Genomic DNA, 20,809 nt, shown 5'->3' with positions numbered 1-20,809 from the left:
AACTTACATCGATAAAAAGTTTGAAATAAAACCACATCCCTCTTCCAATTAAGTATAAAATAAAAAATACAACGTTTTCACATTTTACCTCAATATCAAGACGACCAAATTTGCCCTCGTACACTAAATAAAACTTTTAAAAACAGGGTGTCCGCTGGACTGGGGAACCGTGAAAATCATAAAATTACGGGGAATTTTCTCAGACCGAAAAAAACCGGTTTACAATGCGTAATTCGAAAATATTCTACTTCAAAACTTTTCAATTTTAGATTTTTATTTTTGAGCGTACATTTTTAATTTAAAGAATTTTAAAGTGCAGTATTAAATAATTAAACAATTAAAAATTAAAAGCGTTTGAAGTGAAAATTTTCGGATAAAAACAGTTTTGTTTTATCAACTGTAAAAAGAAACAAATGTTTTTTTAATGGATCTGTACTTTAAGTATAAAAATTGAACAATATTTAATTTCACATAAAGATTCTAAGTCCGTTCAAATTTAAATGATTTACAGATTTTAAATTTCTATTTGAAAGTCTTAGCCTTTAAAAAAATGTAAATGTGTGATTGAAACTTTATAAACTATTTTCATCTTTAAAATAAACTTGATAATAATGTATTCATAAAATAAGGCTTTCATTAAATTAAAAATATTGTTTCAGTATAATACATTCAATTTTCAACCCATTGAATTATAATTGTTTTAGTTAAGAAAAAGAATAATTACTTAATATTTAGAAATATTTGTTCATTTGAGATGAGTAAATTGAAGTGAAATATTCAAAACTAGAAACTGAATGGTTTGAAATAGAAACCTTTGAATCGTTACAATTTACAAGAGCTTTTAAGCATTGAACGTTAAAATGTTAATTTTTCTATTTAAAACATATTTAATTTGTAATTAAAATTGTAGAATTTTAATGTGTAAATAAAAACGGAACACTTATTATTTGTAGAAAAAATTATTTTTAATTTGAGAGATATTTATTAATTTATTCCTATACTAATTTAAACGAATTGAGTGCAATTTTTGTTTTAGAACTTCTAAAATGAAAATGAAAGAAAAATGAAAACTAAAACTAAATAATTTAAATTTGTCCTACAATTTTTTTAAATTTTGCAAATTAAAAAAAATCCTTTATATTTTCTAGGGTTTTTTTCAGAATATTGCAATTAGCTAAAAATATTTTTAAATATTCTGTTAAAATAATTCTTCAAATGAATAATTCTTCTCACTTTTCCTAGGTATCTTAAGAAAATGTTTTTATTCTTTTGAAGCCTTCTACAATTTTGAAAAGGCTTCTAGATATCTCGAGATTTTGAAATAAATTTTTGAAGCTTTTCAAGGATGCTTATACTATTAAAAATAAAATTATTGTAACTTTCAATTGAAGAAATTTTAAATTAAAGGAAACTTTAATTGTTCGATTTTTAATGCTTCTAGCTTTAAATTACTTAAAATAATATAATTAATTTTTTTAGTTTATTTTAAAAGTTTTAAATTCAAGAGTTTTAATTTAAATTATTTAATTTTTTGTTTATGGTTTAAAATTTGTAACATTCGACAATTTTATTATACAAATGCTCAATAATTTATACTTATAAAATGGAAGCTACTAACAATTTAAAATTAAATGCATTTTCAAAAATGTAAATCCACAAATGTAAAATTCCCTGTTCAAATCCATAATTTTTATTCCTTAAAAAAATTCTTCATTTTCACTCAGAAATAGAATTGTTTTAGAAAAATCCCTGTTCAAAACCAGAATTTTAATTTTTTTCGAAAATTTTCCATTTAAACTAAGAGTTATATATATTTTTAAATCCCCTTTTCCTATTCGTAATTTTAATTTTTTTTAAAAATATTTTGTTTCAACTTAAAATTAGAATTAATTATTTTAAAAAATTCCCTCTTCCTCAAAATTCGTTAGAAGCTGAAAATTCCTTGTTCAAAGCCGGAATTTTGAAACTTTGCGAAAATTCTCCGTTTCAACTGAGAATTAGAATTATTTTGTAAAATCCCCTGTTCAAATTCGTAATTTTATTTTTGCTTGGAATTATTCCTATTCAACTTAGAATTAAAATTCTTTAAAAAAATTCCCCCTTCCCCAATTTGGTTAGAAATTGATAATTCCTTGCTCAATTCCAGAATTTTAATACTTTTTGTAAATTCTCCGTTTCAACTAAGAATTAGAATTTTTCTGTAAAATTCGACGTTCCAATTCACAATTTTATGTTTTTTCGAAAATATTTCGTTTAAACTTAGAATTAGAATTCAGTTTTTTTTTTAATTTCCTTTTCCTCAAAATTGGTTAGAAATTAGAAATTCCTTGTGCAAATCTGGAATTTTAATACTTTTAGAAAATTCTTCGTTTTAACTAACAATTCGCATTTTTCTGTGAAATTTCCTGTTCTAATTTATAATTTTCATTTTTTTCGACTATATTCGGTTTCAACTTAGAATTAGAATTTATTCTTTAAAAAAATTCCTCTACCCTCAAAATTGGTTAGAGATTGAAAATTCCTTGTAAAAATCCGGAATTTTAATACTTTTCGTAAATTCTCCATTGCAACTAAGAATTAGAATTTTTCTATATTCATAATTTTAGGTTGTTTCGAAAATATTTCGTTTCAGTTGAAAATTAGAATTGATTATTTTAAGAAACTCTCTTTTTCTCAAAATTGGTTAGAAATTGAAAATTCCTGATTCAAATCTGGAATTTTAATGCTTTTAGAAAATTCTCCGGTTCAACTAAGAATTAAATTTTTTCTGCAAAATTCCCTGTTCTAATTTATAATTTGTTTTCAAATATTCGGTTTCAGTTTAAAATTAGAATTCATTCTTTAAAAAAGTTCCCTTTTCCTCAAAATTGGTTAGAAATGAAAAATTCCTTATTCAAATCTGGAATTTTAATACTTTTAGAAAATTATCCGTTTCAACTAAAAATTAGAATTTTTCTGTACAATTCCCTGTTATAATTCATAATTTTAATTTTTTCCAAATATATTCGGTTTCAACTTAGAATTCAATCTTTAAAAATTTTTCCTGTTCCTCAAAATAGGTTAGAAATTAAAAATTTCTTATTCAAATCTGGAATTTTAGTACTTTTAGAAAATTCTCCGTTTCAACTAAGAATTAGAATTTTTCTGAAAAAGTGCCTGTTCTAATAAATAATTTTAATTTTTTTCAAAAATATTCGGTTTCAGCTTTGAATTAGAATTTATTCTTTAAAAATATTTCCTGTTCCTCAAAATTGGGTAGTAATTGAAAAATTCTTTTTCAAATCCGAAATTTTAATACTTTTAGAAAATTCTCTGTTTCAACTAAGAATTAAAATTTTTCTGTAAAATCCCCTGTTCCAATTCATAATTTTAATTTGGTTCGAAAATATTTGGTTTCAGCTTAGAATTAAAATTTATTCTGTAACAAAATTCCCTGTTCCGGCTCAGAATTCATTTAAAATTTGAATCATCGAAATTTTATTTTAAAATTGAAACATCTGCATGCTATGTTATATTTTTTCAAATTAATTTTTCTTGTTTAATTTTGACAAATTAGGAAATTTTCCACATTCATTTTTAAAAATTTTGTAAATCGTTATAAATATTTTTGAAGATTATTCAAAATTTTCTAAAATTTGTATTTGATTTTAAATTAGGCCGCGGCCTATTTGCACTGAATTATGGGTAATAATAGTCGGATTTTGTCAGAATACGTAACCAGTTCGTTACAATTTTCTGTTATCATTGCCAATTTTAAATTAATTTTGAATTCTTTCAAATCTTCTATATATATATATATCCCTTTAACTTACTCGAATTTTTCAATTTTTAATTTATAATTATCGATTTTAAATTACCAGCCGCATATTTATAAATATTAAGTAACTGCTCATTTCTTAATAGAAACATTTCAAATTGAATGGTATAAAAATGGAACTGATTCCGAATCGTCGTGTAAAATCAATTATTATTTACTTTTTAAATCTTGAAGTGAAATTCAATTTAAAAAACCATTAACTAATCTATATTTACAGTTGAAAAAACTTCATTTTAAACTGCATTTTAAAATCTTTAGATTGAAATATACGTTTATAGATTAAACTGAATGATATCATCATTCAAAAAGATCAAAATTAAATTAAGTTTTAAAAAAAAACGGTTAAAAACTAAGTTAGAAGTTTTTTTTTAAATCCCCAATCAAAAAATAAATTCACGGTCATTTCTCGGTTTTCCCGATATCATGAAATTCCCGGTCATTTCCCGATTTCCTGGTCCAGCGGCCACCCTCAAATTATTGTTTCATGTTCTTCAGTGTTATAAAGTAAACAGATGATTATTTACTTATTTATTTTGGAATTAAACTGTTAAAAAATAAAATGCACAATGCTAAGAATTTATCGATATTGTTCGACTTACCACCAAAGTTGAGAAAAACTGCAAAGCTGAGGAGCAGAAAACCAAAAATTATATTCATTTTCTTCTGATAAATGACACAACGTTGAGCGAATTTCAGTGTACAATTAATTAATATTCCACAAAATATCTCATTATGTACCCGTTATCTCTTTCGAAATTAGGAATTATTACACATATTTGTAAGACTAATTTAAGCAGTTAAGTTTACTTTCCTGACATACTTATATATAAAAGAGAACATTAAGTGTGAAAACAAGGTAATAAAAGTTATAAAGTAAAAAATAAATTTCAAGTATCCCGAACAGGCTCAAAACCGAGTCTTATCTTTTATATCTCTAAATCAAATACAAATGTGCAGGCGCTGTGGCTAGAAGTACTAACAGATAATAAACTGTATATTATTCAAAGTACGATTGGTGCCTGTTTTCAAGATTTGACATAAGATAAACTTGGAGGCTGCTACACTCGATTACCCAATTTTTATCGCAGAGTTACAAATTTCTTGATTTTTCAAAAACTAAAATTCTTAGGTATGCGAAAAGCAGTAAAAAAAGAGATTTCAAAGAAATTTTTCATATTGTAAAACATACCAATTCTGCTAACAAAATATCTGATGTAGAATATATTAATGCAAACTCCTGTTAAAAAGAACAAGAATCCGCCCAGTGGGCACAAAGTTTGGCGATGGAATGGAATGAAAGCTTCTAATGTGTCCCCTAAGGGTTTACATTTTTCTTACACCTTCTCTATTCCTTTACACACCCTCCACACACTTACTTGGCGGTGGAAGGGGGACCTACAGTTTAAGGTGGGTTCTGAACCACCAAGAGCAACAGCCTTAAGTACTTAGAGAAAACCTTTTTCTCTAGAAGTACCGGTCCCACGACTCTCCGGAGATGAACAACTCCCTTGCTAGGCTAGTGTTCACCGCATGGGCCTGGAGTAATTTCAAGGCCAGATTTGGAAGTGGCATGCAAAAACATATTTAACAAAATGTGCTTTCTACAAAGTTTAATAGGATTTAACCCTCCAGTGGGCACGAAATTTGGCAATGTCTTCACGACATCGTTACGACATCTTTAGGACAACTTTATGGTATACTATGTCCATGTCGATAAGGTGTCTTTACGATATCGTTAACAAGTCGTATGATCTGACGATGTCTTCACGATATCGCAAAGACACCGAAACGATGATATAGTCCCCATATTGACAACCACTGGAAACTAATTTGCTCAGAATGCTTCCCCGGTCGTGTTTACTAAACATAAACTCGACCTGGGAAAATCTTCCGGGTTAAATCACTTTCAAGTGGCCATTCAACGACCTTGCCACTTTCTCCCCGAGTTGCAAACGCTTGCAGGGAAGAAAGAGAGTAATAAAGTCACACCTGGCAAAGCTGTGATGGAAGGTTTCCCCATCACGCGCCAGACATGACTCACTCCGCGTCATCACTCGCTTTCTCTCTCTCTCTTCTCTCTCTCTCTTCCCTCCACGCAGAAAAGCAGCCAGTGGCAATCAAATGTAAAGTATACGAATTACCGCAGTTCCCTTTCGTCTGTTTCTTTCATTTTCTTTTATCAAAATTAGGGTCAGATAGTGATATGATAATATTTATGCCTTATTTAGTTTTATATTTCTATTTTGTATATTGTATCTCGTGTACTTTTAACGTTTCTTGCGATATTTTATTTTTTTACGTATATGTTTTTCTTTGTGGTATTTTACACTTTATTCTTTATGTATTTGTTTTTCGTTTTATTTTATGATATTTTATGTACCTTAATTTTACCCTGCGATATTTCACATGTTTATTTCATGAATTTGAATTGTAACTTTTGATATTTTTATCCTATAGCTTCTCTCTTATTTTATGAATTTTAATTTTTCATTTTGTGACACGTTTTTTTTCCTGCTTATTTTATGTTTTACTCGGCGTTAATAATTTGTATTGTAATTTTACTATTTTCAATTTTCGTACCACGCGCCATATTGTCGCTAGTTTCAAATTGAGCTGCGCGCTCAATCCCGCATAGAGTAGGAATAGACGGGACAGCCGCTACGCCCCTTCATCAGCAACGAGAGTGGCCGAGTGGATCGTGCCAATCGCCGACGGGCCCGTCTCTCGGCCGACGGACATAAAAGCGGTTGCGTGCAAGCAAAGGCATGCACTTCTATTCGGGCTTCCAGTCGGGTAACCTTAGTCCCCTGGTCGCTTTCGGTACCTGTACCATTTTTTGAGAATAAAGTGCTTAGGAAATCAAACATAATTTTAGCCTCTCTCTCTCTCTCTTTTACCTTGCTCTCGAAAACTCCTATTCTCCGCACTCATTCGCACTGAATCTTCTCTCTTTTGGTGACCCCCCCCCTCTCTCTCTCTCTCTTGTACAGTAAGCTCTCTGCAGCCTCGACACGAGATCTTTACTTCTTTCAGGGACGGTAAACTCTCTGCAGTTCCCCCCGCCATCTTTATTATCTTCAGAGCTTGGTACGCTTTCGCAGCTCCGCCTCGATCCCTCTACTTTTTCTTGGTTAGGTCCGACCCTCGATCTCTTCTTCCGCTGATTTGTACCGCCTGGACGAGGACGAGCCACCGGATGTTCCTCCCCTCTCCCCGCAAGCGACTCCGTTTGTAGAAAAATGATGACGTCATCATTCTTGACTAGGACGAGCTCTTACGCTCTACCATAGTTCCTCCAGCCAACCGTCCTTGTGGAGAGAATAGACGTGACCTACAGTTGTAGGTCCAGCCAGCGTGGAGGTACCTCACGACGGTGAGAGGAGCTCCCAACATTTGCCTGCAGCCGCCGATGAGCCGACGGCAACCACCCCAATCGATGGACCGACTGGACGAGTTCCTCGAAGTCAACAACCGAAGCCTGCCCGTTCAGACACCGTTCCTAGCTCCAGCCAGCGACCGAAGTCGTGGTAGGGACGTCGTGGTCCATAGCCTCTTCCCAGGAGAGTTCAACGGCTCACCACCCAACAGCAGAGAGGTCGTGATCAATCGCCTTTGCCCAGGAGGACTCGGCGGCTCGCCACACAACAGCAGAGAAGTCGTGGTAAAGTACCCTCTGTCCTGGAGGGCACGACTGGCTCGCCACGCCCGGGAAGCGCTTCAGCACCAGCAGAGTCACGCATTCTAGATCCACCACGATCCCTCATCCATACTTTAGATCAAATTGGGTCAAACCTACCACCCGGTTTGTATCAACGACATGGGCACAGGATGTCTTAATCTTGTCGTAACAATGTCTTGAAGACGTCGCTGAATTTTGTGCCCACTGGGCAACGACCAAATTTGGACCACAACAAAAAAAAAGGTTCCTATTGTGATCTGAAAAAAAATTTTGGACAAATATAAGAAAGAGGAAAGAAAAATGACAAGGGCACGAACTATATCCCCTCTTTTTTTAATATCAATACTGAAAACACAGTTCTTGCCAGATGTTATAGTTTAAGAGAAATTTACAAAAATGTCTATCCCTTAAGATAATTTATTTTAACTATTAATACCAACAATACATTTCTATGACAAAATCTCAATTTAATTCTAAAGGACTCTATCAGAACTTCTAAATATAATGTAAAAGATAGCGGGAAATTTCAAAAAATTATAATTTAAAAAACGGTTCCAGATGACTTTGTAATGATTTCTTTGGATGTTATTGCAAAGTTCCTGAGTATACCCTTTGAATTAGTTCAACAGGCCATTTTCAATAGATGGGATATTATTAAAACTTGTACTCGATTATTTTATGGAAGATTTAAAGGTTTTTGCTTTCAGGAAATTAGAGTTTGTCTTCCCTTTTTATTTTCGGTTTTTTGACGATTCCTTATTATGTGTTCCTCTAGAAAAGTCGCAGATGATCATTGATACCCAGTGGGCACAAAATTCGGCGACTTATTCACGACATCGTTACGACATCGTTACAACATCTTTACGACATTTTCACGACATCCTGTGTCCGTGTCGTTCCATAGGCCATAGGATGTCGTAAAGTTGTTGTGAAGATGTAACGATTTCGTAGAGACGTCGCTAAATTTTTTGCCCACTAGGTTTTCATTTTTCACAAGAAACTTGAATATTGTTAGCAATGTCCTTTTTCTGAATCATCAACCACAAAAGTTCATTTAGAAACACATTGCTATTAGAGTTCAACAAATCAAAAACAAACAAAGTAATATTTTGCACGCAGATAATCAGAAAGTTTCAAAGGGGATTAGGATGTTTGGCTTCTCATTTTTCTTTTCTATTTTTTATTTATGTCCACAAAAAATTTGTGGACTGTAATAATTTTTCATCTTTCGTTCTATACGCCATTTTGCTTTTACTCCGTTCTTTCTATGTTAACTCATAACACTTCTATACACAATTTACGTAGTCTATGTATTAGAATCCATTTTTAAAAAGTGTCAGTTTCTCCCTCATTTTGTTGAGAAGAACCACAAACTTTTAAACTATGAAACGAGATGTTTGGTATAATTTAATCTCTACTTCGTGAAAATCATGCAGAGGATTATAATACCCACACGTTTTCAATGATGTTTATTATTTTTTGTTCTTTAATCTATCACCTGAATTCGAATATATGTCATAGAAATCTTTAACGAAAAACTGCATTATGTATGGTAAGCCATTGTCGGTTTATGCAATTTATTTTCTAACAATTTATCTAAGTTAAGAAAGTGAGGCATTTTTGAAAAACCTTCTGTATTTTTATTTATTTTAGTGTAATGGATCGTCAAACATCCTGACGAGGCCCAATGTCATGGAGCGAAAGCTCGAAAGCTAAAAAAAATTTCTTAGATCACCCAGTGGGCACAAAATTTGGCGACGAATTGACGACATCGTTACGACACCTTCACGACAACTTTATAACATCATATGCCCATGTCGTAAAGTTGTCGTAAAGATCCCGTAACGATGTCGTAAAGACGTCGTCAAATTTTGTGCCCACTGGTTATTAAATAACAAATTTTCTAATACCTGTTCTCATATTATTATCCTGATCAACAACTATTGTAACTGTAATTGCACAATTAATAAGAAGAAAAAAAGTAACAAACAATTTCTGAATTGAAAAATTTACTTTCAAATTGTTGAAGCAAATAGAGCTATTTTATTTTACGTATCATAAATTTTAAAACAATATAAATATTAATATTTTTTAAAACAAAAATGTGTAATGTAATTTCAAAGAATTTCCGAGCCAACAAAATGTGATTTAAAAAAGGTGGCACTAACATGGCGCTGCTGCTGCCAAGGCGCTGGTGCGACGTTTCGTTTTCGAAACTTTACGCTGTTTGTGAATAAGTGGAGTCTGAAGTAGATTACATCTGCAATTAATTACAGGTTGACTTCCCAGCGGACACAAAGTTTGGCGAAGTCTTTACGACATTTATGTTTGTCAATTCAAGTTAATCAGCAAAATTCCTGAAATTAAAACAAAGAATCAATCGACCAAATTTGAATACTCGCCACAAAACCTTTAAATTGCAATTTGAAGTAAGTTGAAAATTTTTCTAAAAAAGAAAAAAATGTATTTGTTTTTGCCAAAAATACAACAACAAAATAAATAAAAATAAAAAGGCTACCAATGAAATTCCTTTTTTTCTCCTCTTATTTCTTTCATCTTTTTTATTTTCATTAGGATCAAATCACAACAATAAAGGACCTCACACTAAATGTATGGGAAAATGGCTTTCGGTGGATTTAGCTGAAACTTTGTGATTTTTGAGGTTATAAGTGCCGGATGAAATATCCGTAAAAAAATCAAAAAAATGGACAGTTTTAGCGCTATGTGGCGCTAAGCGCTCAAGATCAGTAAATAAAACGAATTACAACAGATTTTGTTACAAAAGCGATTTCAACATAAAAATCACGGTTCAGATCGTGGTATGTCATATTTTCGCCTACACCGTTGACTCATATAGCGCGCTTTTCAAAACGATCAAACGCTAAGCGCCCGAGATTTTAAGTTGACTAATTAATCACTTCTTTAAAGGCAAAAATGGTACCCAAAGTAACATTAGTAACTAGTGCGCACATACCGATGATAACATTCTACACTTCGCAAGAGGGTTGAACGCTAAGTGCTCAAGATCAGCGAATAAAACCAATCCTAGTAACTTTAGCGACAAAAGCGATGTCACTATAAGAATCACGCATCAGAAAGTAGTCAGTTATATGTTTAGCCAAACCAATGAGTTATATTGCGCGCTTCTCAAACGATCAAACGCTAAGCGCCCAAGATTTGAACTTGACTAGGTAATTACTTTTTCAAAGTCAGAAACGGTATCCAAAGTAACATTAGTAACTAGTGCGCACATCGATAATAACTGTATATTCTTCGCCAGAGGGCCGAACGCTAAGCGCCCATGATCAGCGAATAGAACTAATCCTAGTAGCTTTAGCGACACAAACGATGTCTGTATACGAAACACGCATCAAGAAGTGGTCAGGAACATGTTTAGCCAAACCAATGACAATATGAGTCAACACAGTTAACTCATATAGCGCGCTTCTCAGAAGGGGCAAACGCTAAGCGCAGAAGATTTTAACTTGACTAAAAAATTACTTTTTTAAAGGCCTTTTACAAAATAAATGACAGACAAACATACCGTCGTCGATGGAAATAATGAGTGAATGCTACATGATAAACGACTGTCACTTTTTAAAGCAAAAAGCGAACGACTTCAGAATGAGGGACTTCTCGAGAGCGGATAGTAATTTTATTGATAAGCTTAGGAAAAAAAATTCCTATCTGTTCCCTTCTGTATTAATTGTGTTGTATTTCTTATTCCCTTTTTGTGTTTAGTTCCCTGTGTTTATTTGTTTTATTTTGTTGTTTCTGACTTTTTATTTCGTTTTATTAATACATTCTTCTGCCTTTCAAGACCATAAGAGCTTGTTTCTCTTATGGTAGGGCTTATGGTAGGCAAAACACTTTTAGACGCCTTCAACTTCGAAGACCACCACTTGAAGTCGCCGATGAGAGTAGGTTATGTCTCAATTGCAATTAATCGATTCGCGAAAAGAAAGAGTAGCTCCAACGTGACCCAGGCTGTTTAAGACTGAATGTTCTTACACAAACAGGCAGGAAAACGTGCATGTTTTGTAATGCTGATGTTAATACGCTAAGACTTTCAATTGAATGTAAAGTTAACGCTTTTATTGTCATGGACATTTTCATTCCAGAAGAAACAAGAGCATGCTTAAATCATTTGGATGAACATGGTTTCATCTTAGGCCCCTCGCTTCCTGGACTACAAATGATTAATAGACCGTATAAGATCCCGGAACAGCAGTTACTACTGTTTTTGTAGTAACTTCGTAACGAAGCAAATGTTCATGCGGCGGCGGCGTTTAATAATGAGGATAGTTTCACTGATGAAGAGTTTGAAGCTATTGCTCCTGTAACAAAGGAGCAATTTAGAGAATTGTATGCATTTTGTGATCCTATTCCGCAGTTACATGGACATGGTGCCAGATACGTGAGGAAAAAAGATCTGCTGACTTTCCTTTGCAAAAATGCGTCAAGTTCTTTCTGATGAATTTCTGAAGGTGATTTTTCATTATTCGAGCCTGCAATCTACAAGCAGGGCCATTTCTACTGTACGAGAGTTTTTAATGCAGCGATTTGTGCCTGTTAACATTGGATTTAATGCGATAGGCAGAGAGGAATTCATTGAAAGACACGTCACATCATTCGCCATGAACTTTATAATCCACAACCAGAAATTCCTAGAGCTATTGCTATCATCGGTGGAACTTATGCTTACATGCAGAAGAGCAGTAACTTTCGCATACTTCGACAGTCATTCTGCAAACATAAAGGACGTCACTTGGTAAAACCTGCTCCTATTGTTGCTCCGGACGGATACATACTTGAAATACAAGGACCATATTTTTCTGACTCGCGAAACAATGACGCACAAATGCTTATTAACGAATTTGAAAGAGATGTGGAAGGTATGAAAGAATTTTTCGACATTGGTGATATTTTTATAAAGGACCGTGGCTATAGAGATGCCCAACCACTTTTAGAACGCTTAGGAATTGTGTCCAAGATACCACCATTTCTCCAACAAGGACAGAGTCAATTGGTAACAGAAGAAGCAAACGAAGCTCGGCTAATAACGAAATCTAGATGGATAGTGGAATGTAGAAATGGCCAGATAAAGTCCATTTTCAAGTTCTTCAAGAAAACCATTCCGATGGCTTATGTACACAATCTAAGGGACTTCTTTCGTATTGCTGGTGCTATAATTAATCGATACCATCCTGTTATCGAGATGCAAGGCGCTACAGCAGAGCTTGCAAGAGAATATACAGTGAGAGCTCGTGAGCCAAATATCGTGCAAGCGCGCGCAGAAGAGAACAATATGCATTACGGAAATGTAAATTGGAATCGCCTGCATGAACTTCAAGTACCACAATTTCCTCGCCTTACATTGGAAGAAATACGCGACATAACAATTGGCGTGTATCAAGTAGAACCTTCCCCATCTTACGTGCAAGACAAGATGCAACGAGAAGAAGATGAGGAGTTTCAACTAGATACGCGACTTAATGAACGTGGGTTGATCAGAGTACGAGTATTTTCTCGTTTCCGAAATGCGACAAGGTACCAGCTCTCGATAGCGTTCAATGAGATCGATGACATAGGACCAGACAATAACGAAACGCTTCTCGGTTATTACTGCACATGCAAGTCAGGGGCCAGAACTCTTGGCACTTGCGCACATATTGCAAGCGTTTGATGGTTCCTGGGTTATGCACGTCACCAGCAACACGTAAAGTATCCTCAAACTTCCTTGCCACAAAGGATTCTAGACGCTGCTGATAGAGCTGATCAAGCGAAACCGAATCAAGAGCCAAAAATAGTTTAATATTTCGCAAAAGCTACTGGGATTGGTTCTATTTGCTGATCATAGGTGCTTAGCATTCGGCCCTCTTGCGAAGGGTACACTGTTATTATCGAAATGTGCGCACTAGTTACTAATGTTACTTTGGGTACCATTTCTGCCTTCAAAAAAGTGATGAATTAGTCCAGTTAAAATCTTGGGCGCTTAGCGTTTGATCTTTTTGAGAAGCGCGCTATATGAGTCAAGGGTGTACGCGAAAATATGACAGACCACGATCTGAACCGTGATTTCTATGTTGACATCGCTTTTGTAACAAAGTCTGTTGTAATTCGTTTTATTCGCTGATCTTGAGCGCTTAGCGCCGCATAGCGCTAAAACTGTCCATTTTTTTGGATTTTTTTACGGATATTTCATCCGGCACTTATAACCTTACAAAATTACAAAGTTTCAGCTAAATCCACCGAAAGCCATTTTCCCATACATTTAGTGCGGGGTTCTTTGTAAAAAACAATTACCAGCGTTTCGGCACTCATAAAGCACCCTCATCAATGACAAAAAATTTTTTTAAAAACTCGAGCAGACCGAAACGGCAACGAATCCACGATTCCGCAAGGTTGGTACTTATTTCTTACATCACATTTTTAAATGTGATTTGATAATAATCAAAAATAAATGAAAGAAATAAAAAGAGAAGAAAGATGATTTGGTTGGTTTCCTTTTCATTTTCCTTTCCTCTTATTTATTTTTTTAAAAAAGACATATTTTATTTTATTTTTCAGAAATTTCACCCTTTTTTCAAGTTCTAATAGGAACATTTTATGGTGTTTGTTCAAATTGTTCGTTTCATTTTTTGATTTAATTTTTCGGAATTCTGCACATTAAAAATAACTGTACAATCTACAAAACTCTAAGGGTCCTCGACGATATCTTTTTTCATCAATCTATAAATCATTATAAGTAAGAATTTTTTATATGCTGAATTGAACTGCAAAAGTATTTACTAACATGCTAAAACTATTGCTAATTATTATATTAAAGTTAAAATGGAATCTGAAGTCCAAGACTTTCCAATTGTAAATTTCAGTAATAGCAATATTTTTGGTAATACGAAAACTCATTCATTTTATAATTCGGTCAATTTATAATTAGTTATCTTATATTTTCGGATTTTTTTGCTAATTGGTTGATTTATTATATAATAAATATAATTATTATACCTATATATTACTAAAATTATTTTCAACATTTTTTTATTTTATAGTAATTTAAAAAATATTATTAAAATTGAGAGTCTTTTTAAAAGATATTTATTATTTCTAATCTATTTAAAACGTCTTCAATTTTCAAATATATTTTCAACTGACTCAAATTTGACTAGAAATTTTTATATACCATTTAATTTTTTTTAAATATCTTAAAATCTTTCAATTTTTCCCAGAAATTTTTCTTCACACGGATACAAGGAAAAGTCCTTTTTTAATCTTTTCAGACTAGTTCATTTGCAAAATTTCCTCATTTTTTCTTGACTACTTTTTCATTTTCCTTGATCAATAATGTTCAAATACCACAGCATTTCAATCTTATAATATTTTTAACATGGAATCTTTTTTAAACGAAATAAAGCAATATTTCGGATAAAAATTTAAAACTTTCAAATTTATTAATTCGTTTTGAACCCAAAAATGTATTTTCTACGAAGTGAATTCACAGAATCCTTCAAACAAAATATTTCAATCATCAAACAAAAAGAATAATTTCCAATTAAAAAGTTGCTTTTTAATTTCAAAAATGATATTTATACTAAAACAGATGAATTTTTAAACCAAAAAGATAAATGTAAAACTAGTTGAATTTCCTGTTAAAAAAGATTTCAATGGACTTCTCACGATCAAAATATGAATTTTGGAACAAGAAGTAAGTGACAACGATAAAAATTGAATTTATAATGCACAAAAAGGAATTTTTAATAACAAAAATGAATTTCTATCTAAATGGTTGAATGCTCTACTAAAAAGTTGCATTTACCTCCAAAATGAATTAAATTTCTTTTAAACCAGATGAATTTTTATTGAAACAAAAAATATAAAATTATTGTTGAATTCTCATCCAAAAAAGATTCCAGTTGCCTCTTCAAGATTAAAATATAAATTTTTGTTAACGAAAAATTAATTTATACCACAACAAGTATTAAATTCAAAATTTAAAAGGACCAATTTCTTTTAAGTTGAACTTTGTTCCAGAAAAGATTCAGTTCTTTTTGAACATAAAAATATAAATTTAAAACAGTAAGTGAATTTACTGCAAAATAGTTGAATTTTAAAAAAGTTATTGGAATTTTGAACAAAAAGTATGTAATTTAAACGAAATAGCTTAATTGTCATCCAAACATTTCTATTTTTATCCAATAAACATCAATTTTCTCTTGAAATAGCTAAATTTTAAATTAAAAAAAAACGAAAATTTTTCAAAAAAGGTGAACTTCCATCCAGAAAAGATTTCAGTTCTCTTTTCAACAATGAAATATTAAATTTAAACAAAAAGTATTAATTTTCAAAAAGATTGTTCAATTTTCTGCCAAACAAGATTCCAGATCTTTTTCCAGCTCAGAGTTGCATTTTTGTCCAAGTAAAATGAATATTCTACTCAAACAGGTCAATTTTTAAGTTCGAAAAACAAATTTTCAGAAAAAATAGTTTCAATCGAAAAACGATTTTAGTAGACTTTTCAGCACCAAACTATGAATTTTGAACAAAACTACTTGTTGCAAATTACTGTATATTTTTTATTTTTCATATATCTCTGATCGTTTGCAGTTTAATTCCAAAATTGTATTATTGTTTTGAATTTGTTTTAAATTTAGTTAGAACGTTTAGATATCTGAAAAGATTCCAAGACATTATTAATTTCAAAGTTATAAATTTTTTTAGAAAAATGCACATTTTTTTACAATTTTATGAATAAAAAGCTTTTTATGCATTCGAAAATGTTTTGAGAGAACCAAAAAATTTTCTCTAGATTGCTGGGAAAATTTAGTTATTTTCTGGAAAAATATAGGACAATTTTTTATATTTTTCTATATTTTAAAATTTTTTAGCTTAAACAGTTTTCAAGTTAAAAAAATTGACTAAAATTATACATTGCAAACCAGTTAAATTAATTTGAATGAATTCGTTTAAAATTTGCTTTTCATCATATTTATTCATTTTCATTATACTAGTATTTTTAATTCAACATACACTAAAGTTATTTCAAGCTAAAAAATAAAAGTGGTAAACAATTATATAGAAAATTGATCGAAATATTTTAATGTTAATTATAACTAGTTTTGTAAATTACTTCGAAGCAAACTTTATCAAATAAATATTTCACAATTTCCATTGTTTATTTAAATATAGTTTTCAGGTTCTTTTTTTCTCCCATAAAAGATTCTCTGCAAATCTTGTTAGTACGTTTTTATTACAAAACTTTTATTTGGGGACCATAAAATCGTTTTTTTTTTGTAAACAATAGGTTTTCATGAATAAAATTTTTTACATAAAAACGTGCCAATGAGATTTGCAGAAAATCTTTTAATGAACAAAATATAAGCGCTACATCATTAGAGTTAAATGAGAATTGCAACTTTTACCCAAAGAGAAAAAGAAAAACATTAAACTCTAAATAGTTATTGATAAATTAAGAAAAACCGAAATATTTTTGTTAAAGTTCACCTCGAGTTTTTTCCAAAATTAGTTATAATTGAGATTAACATATTTTCCGCAATTTTAAAAATAATGGTTAACAAGGTTCATTTTTTGAACGTTAAATAACATATAATGACAATAAATAATAATAAATTTAATAATAAATAAGGAAACACATTGTCGTCGTTAAAACAAATAATTTGTTTATTGAAATATTTAAAAATCCGAAATGAATTACAAGTAATAAATAAAAATTATCATATTATATATATTATATTAAGTAATATAATGAAATAAATATGATAATATTTATACTGTTTTCTTTTCGGATATTAGAAAATTACACAAACTATTATATGGATCATTTAATTGGGATTTACATCTAAAAGCAGTGAATTTTAATATTTTCGCAAATTATTTTAAACTTAAAAGATTAAAAATCCTTAATATTATTATCTTTTACCCAGATTTATCAGAAATATTATTTATTTCATATTAATTATGAACATTGTTGAATCTTTCATTGTTAATTTTTTTTGGCTTTGATGGACGTTAAAATAAAAGGTCAAAACACTCCTTGTTGATCATCTTTAAAATTAATTTATTAATGATTCTTAAAACTGAACTATAGTTTCATTGTTGAACATAAAACAATCATTTTTTTTTTACAAGAAAATTCTTAGTATTTTCGAATTTAATAGTTTTACAGATTTAAACTTGAAAACCTTAAATTTGTTAATTGAAAACTGGTAATAGTTACAAAAAAAAAGTCTCATTGTTTTATAGTCAATTAATAGACTTGAGACACACTTGAACGGACCCTTTTTTCTTGTTATTATTTTTATTGAAAGTAAGGAGGGATTTTTTAAAGATTGATTACGATATGAAAAATGTCAAGAGAAGAAAAGCATTACGAAATCAATAATTCCATTTTGCGGTGAAACTATAAAAGATACAAAAATAAAATGAATCAAGAAATCATTATGCACCTAGAAAGTATTTACAAGTTTTTTAAGAATAACTGCTTTATAGGATGAGTATTTTTTTATTTTTTTAAAAAACACAATTGAAAATAAAAAAATAAAATTTCTAGACAAATGACACAAGCTGCGAAAAAAACGAGACGAAAGGTGTTCCACCAAAAGAGAACTACCAATTTGTTATAAATTGTTTTTTGACAGGATGCATGGCTTTTATATTAATCGTAAGAAGCAAAACTAAAAATTAAAAAGTTAAATTTTTGGACAAACAACACAAACTGTGAAAAAAATGGTGTAACCAAAGTGGTTCATTCAAAAAAGGGCTACAAATATCTTATAAACAATTTTTTGATAGGGCGCGTATTTTTTTCCTTTTTGAAGTAAAAAATAAGATTGAAAATGAAAATATTAAATTTTTTGGAAAAACGACCCAAGGTATAAACAAAATCAGTAGACAACATTTACTTACCTGAAACGGATCTAAAAATTTGTTACGAAATATTTCGAGCAGATATTATTTTGGTAGTATAAAAAAGATAAAAAATAAAAAATTGTAAAAACAAGTAAAGAAAAATCTAATATAAAGTTTTGAACATAATATAAAAAAGTTAACATTTTGGACAAAATTAAGTTGCGAAACAGGAGATACTTCATAGGAAGATGCTTTTTAAGTCGATCGAGCTTTAACATTCAGGTGAAAGATGGAAACTTTTTATACGTCTAATAATATTTTAATTTGCAGTTCGGATTCTAAATGATCAAATGAAAAAAAGTTTCAAGTATTACAATTTTGAAGTATTAATTTTTTTCAAGTTCATTATTCAAAAACAATTTTTTGGAAATAGGTTAAAACCTGAAATCTTTGTTTCCATTTCAAAGGTCATCCCCCGCTAGTTTTTACAGATCTTTTATTTTCTCATTAGCTTTGTTTTTTTTTAACCAGAATTATCCAAAAATGGTGTTTCAGTTCATCCTCAGCCCTTTCAACTAAACCTTTATTATTTTGAGATTAGCGGCGGAAAATTTCTTTATATAGCTACTGTTTCTGAAGGAAGGTATTTTAAGGTGTCGGTAAAATCGGGATTCATCATTGGAATGGTTCATCGAAAAGGACCACAACACTCATTTTCTACCCATTTCTGCAGATCCCTGAAATCGATGACTTTCGTGAATATCAAGATTGCGAAAGAGTTCAAGTAAAAATGTTTCACATCAACCAGATTATCATATCAAGGGATCAGGAGAACAACGGTATCAGGTTCTATCAGCCCTTCGAGCCAGAATCCGATTTCCGTCATTAAAAGCTTTCACGATAGATATTGGAAGTTTATTTTCGAAACGTAAGGTAACACTAGAATAGAAAAGGTTGTTGTTTTCAAGTGTTAACTTTGGTATGGTACCTTACATGTATTGGAATTTTACAATAAAAGTCCAGTAGACATTAGCTCTTCTGCATCATCCTTAAAGCTGGATATCTCGACACCTGTTGAAGTGAAAAATTAAAAATTCCCGGAATTCACGGATTCAATGGAATTCGTGGAATTCACGAAATTCATGGAATTCCAGCAATGCAAGGAATTCAAAGAATGAATCAAATACATGAAATTCACGCAATTTATTGAGCTCATTGAGTTTACGGGAATGAAAGAATTAAAGGAACTTGAATAATTTAGGGAAATCATAGAATTTACGGAATTTAAAGAAATTCAGAGAATTCATAGAATTCACAGAATCACTTTTTTTTAATTAAAGGTAGCACTTAATGCATTGCGTTCACGGAATTCACGGAAATCAAGTAATTCACGGAAATCAAGTAATTCATGAAAATCAAGTCACTCGCGGAAAACCAGGAATTTACAGAATCCACAGAATTCACATAATTCAAGGAATATATTGAACATAAAAAAATTCACTAAATTCGTAGACATGACAAAACTCATGGAATTCATGAAGTTTATGGAATTCACGGAAATCATGAAATTCGAGGAATTAATGGAAGTCACGGGATGATTGGAATTGACGCAATTCATGGAATTTAACGAATGAATGAAATAAGCGGAATTTATTTAATTTACGGAATTCTCGAAATTCTTGGAAATCTTAAGATTTAAAGAAGTCTCGGGATTTAAGGAATCCACAAAATTTAAGAAATTCTGTGAATTACATAAATTCCGGGGGTTTCATAAATTCCATGAATTCCGATAATTACGTAAATTCTATGAATTTCATAACAACCACAAATCCAGTGGTTTCCGTGATTTACGCAAAGTCCATGAATTTCTTCGATTCCAAGAATTCCTTTAATTTTATGAATTCTGTAAATTCCATGATTTCTGTAAATTCGATGAATTCCCAAAATTTCAAAAATTGCGTGAATCCTGAAAATTCCTTCAATTTCAATAATTTCATGAATTCTATGAATTCCATGAATTCCGATCGTGAATTCCTGGAATTTCCATGAATTTCATTAATTTTATGAACCCCGTGAGTTCCGTGTATTCCAAAAAGTCCGTGAATTCCGTAAATTTGATGAATTCCGGAAATCCAATGAATTTCGTGACTTAAGTGAATTCTTAGGATTCTATGAATTACTTAAATTCCATAAATCCGAGAATTCCATAAATTCCATGAATTCCTTTAATTTCATGAGTTCCATGGATTTACGGAATCCATGGAATTTATGGAATTTGAGGAATGAATGAAATAAGCGGAATTTAAGGAATTCTATTAATTACATAAATTCCGAGGATTCGATGAATTTCATGAATTCCGAAAATCACGAGAATTCCGTAAAAACCAAAAATCCAGTGAATTCCGTGAAATCCATAAGGTCCTTGAATTTCTTCAATTCCAAGATTA

The 20,809-nt window shown here is 31.0% G+C and overlaps 1 protein-coding gene across 1 annotated transcript in view; it reads left to right on the top strand.

Moving 5' to 3' along the window:
- The first annotated feature begins 7,253 nt into the window (after window positions 1–7,253).
- LOC117180726 (proline-rich protein 36-like) overlaps window positions 7,254–20,809 on the top strand; it is a 79,084-nt gene continuing 65,528 nt past the window's right edge. The window contains exon 1 of the mRNA XM_033373214.1: window positions 7,254–7,478. Within this exon, the coding sequence (XP_033229105.1) occupies window positions 7,254–7,478 (225 nt within the window). The remainder of the gene's footprint in view (window positions 7,479–20,809) is intronic.

This window comes from Belonocnema kinseyi, chromosome 9, assembly GCF_010883055.1.
Source record: "Belonocnema kinseyi isolate 2016_QV_RU_SX_M_011 chromosome 9, B_treatae_v1, whole genome shotgun sequence".
In the NCBI taxonomy this organism is placed as follows: domain Eukaryota; kingdom Metazoa; phylum Arthropoda; class Insecta; order Hymenoptera; family Cynipidae; genus Belonocnema; species Belonocnema kinseyi.
This window is presented reverse-complemented; position numbering and strand designations above follow the sequence as displayed.